We start from the raw sequence: 1,450 nt of genomic DNA on the forward strand, positions 1-1,450 counted from the left end.
AAGTCAGAAATGGTTGCAAGAAAAAGAAAGAAAAACACTTCCTAGTACTAAACTGAACAAACTAGACTTGGGGAAAAGTGAAGTCCCTTAGCACAGGTTTCCAGTAGAATTGCTGACCAAATTTTCAGGTCAGGATCAGTTCCTGAGGTCCAAGAGCTGCTTTTCTTTTCTTTTTTTGTCCTCTTAGGTGATAACTAGAGATGAACAGGGAGAAATAACAAGAGGTGTTTTTGCCCTTCTCTTTTATAGTTCAATCTCCCTTTGAAATGCATTTTTCTCAAAGCGACCCCTAGATAAAGTTCTCAGCTGAGTGGGGAGACATGAACTTTGGTGGCAAAGAGGTTTCATGCTGTTTTCTAAAATGCAGGTCTGTTTGTTCCTGATTGCCTTCCTTGCCAAAGAATGGCTACTTGATAGGTGATGGCCCATCAGCTTTGAGGACACCTTGGCTAGAAGCGTTAACTTCTTTGGTTTTGAGAAACAGTTTTATCCACTCCCCAGATGTGTCTGGTAAACACACTTCAGTTGCGATTTCAGCTTAGTCATAGTAGCTGACAGGTATTTTGAAATAAATCACCAAAATAATTGAAACTAGCGTGATTATATTGTGTTATGTTGACAAATAAAATATGCAGAATTTTAAAATATGGTTTGCAGAATGTTTCTTTTTTTAGCACAGAATTCCCCAAGGAGTAATGCAAAAGTCTGAGTAGCCTGTGACCATCTGCTCTAAAATCCCCCCACCTGTCTGCTCTTCCCCATGCTGCTCAGCCAAGTCCCCCTTCCCTGCCCCCACAGTCTCTGCTGGGCATCATGGGGGACAGGACCACTCCCTGGTCTGAGTCTGCTGGCACTGTGCCAGATCCACTTGCTGCCAGAAGCCCCGCAGACCCTGGCAGTGGCAGAGGGGCATTGGTGAGCCAACTGGTGCCAGGGGAGGTTGCCCAATTGAGCAAAGCGTTTGCCAATCAGCACAGCTGTACAGCCGCTCCCTGCTGTGAATGCGCTGGTGTATTCTCAGGAGTGAGCTCTGTGCAAGTTCTTGCCGCAGTCAGTGCATTGGAATGGCCGGCCACGGTGTGCATGCACTGATGAGGCATCAGTGCTGCTGAAGCTCTTGCCGCAATCATGACAGCTGTATGGCCGCTCCCTGGTGTGCGCATGCTGGTGTGCTCTCAGGTATGAGATTATGCACTGGTGCTGGGTCAGCTTGTTGGCATTGCTGAACCTCTTACCATAGTATGCACAGCGGTGCGGCCGCTCCCCGGTGTGAGTATGTGTTGGTGGTTTGTCAGCGTACTGGCATTGCTGAAGTTCTTGCCGCAATCGTCACAGCGATGCGGCCGCTCCCGTGTGCGTGCGCTGGTGTTTTCTCAGGTGTCCGATCTGTGAAAAGTCCTTTCCGCAGTCAGCACAGCGGTATGGCCGCTCCCCGGTGTGCGTGCGCTGG

At 48.9% G+C, this 1,450-nt stretch overlaps 1 protein-coding gene across 1 annotated transcript in view; it reads right to left on the reverse strand.

Moving 5' to 3' along the window:
- Window positions 1–616: 616 nt before the first annotated feature.
- The window catches only part of LOC112117612 (zinc finger protein 271-like), a 50,758-nt gene continuing 49,924 nt past the window's right edge, over window positions 617–1,450 (reverse strand). The window contains exon 6 of the mRNA XM_029913483.1: window positions 617–1,414. Coding sequence (XP_029769343.1) covers window positions 1,330–1,414 — 85 coding nt within the window. The 3' untranslated portion in view covers window positions 617–1,329. The remainder of the gene's footprint in view (window positions 1,415–1,450) is intronic.

This window comes from Terrapene carolina, unplaced genomic scaffold (genome assembly GCF_002925995.2).
Source record: "Terrapene carolina triunguis isolate 2854851 unplaced genomic scaffold, T_m_triunguis-2.0 Scaffold666, whole genome shotgun sequence".
Lineage (NCBI taxonomy): Eukaryota > Metazoa > Chordata > Testudines > Emydidae > Terrapene > Terrapene triunguis.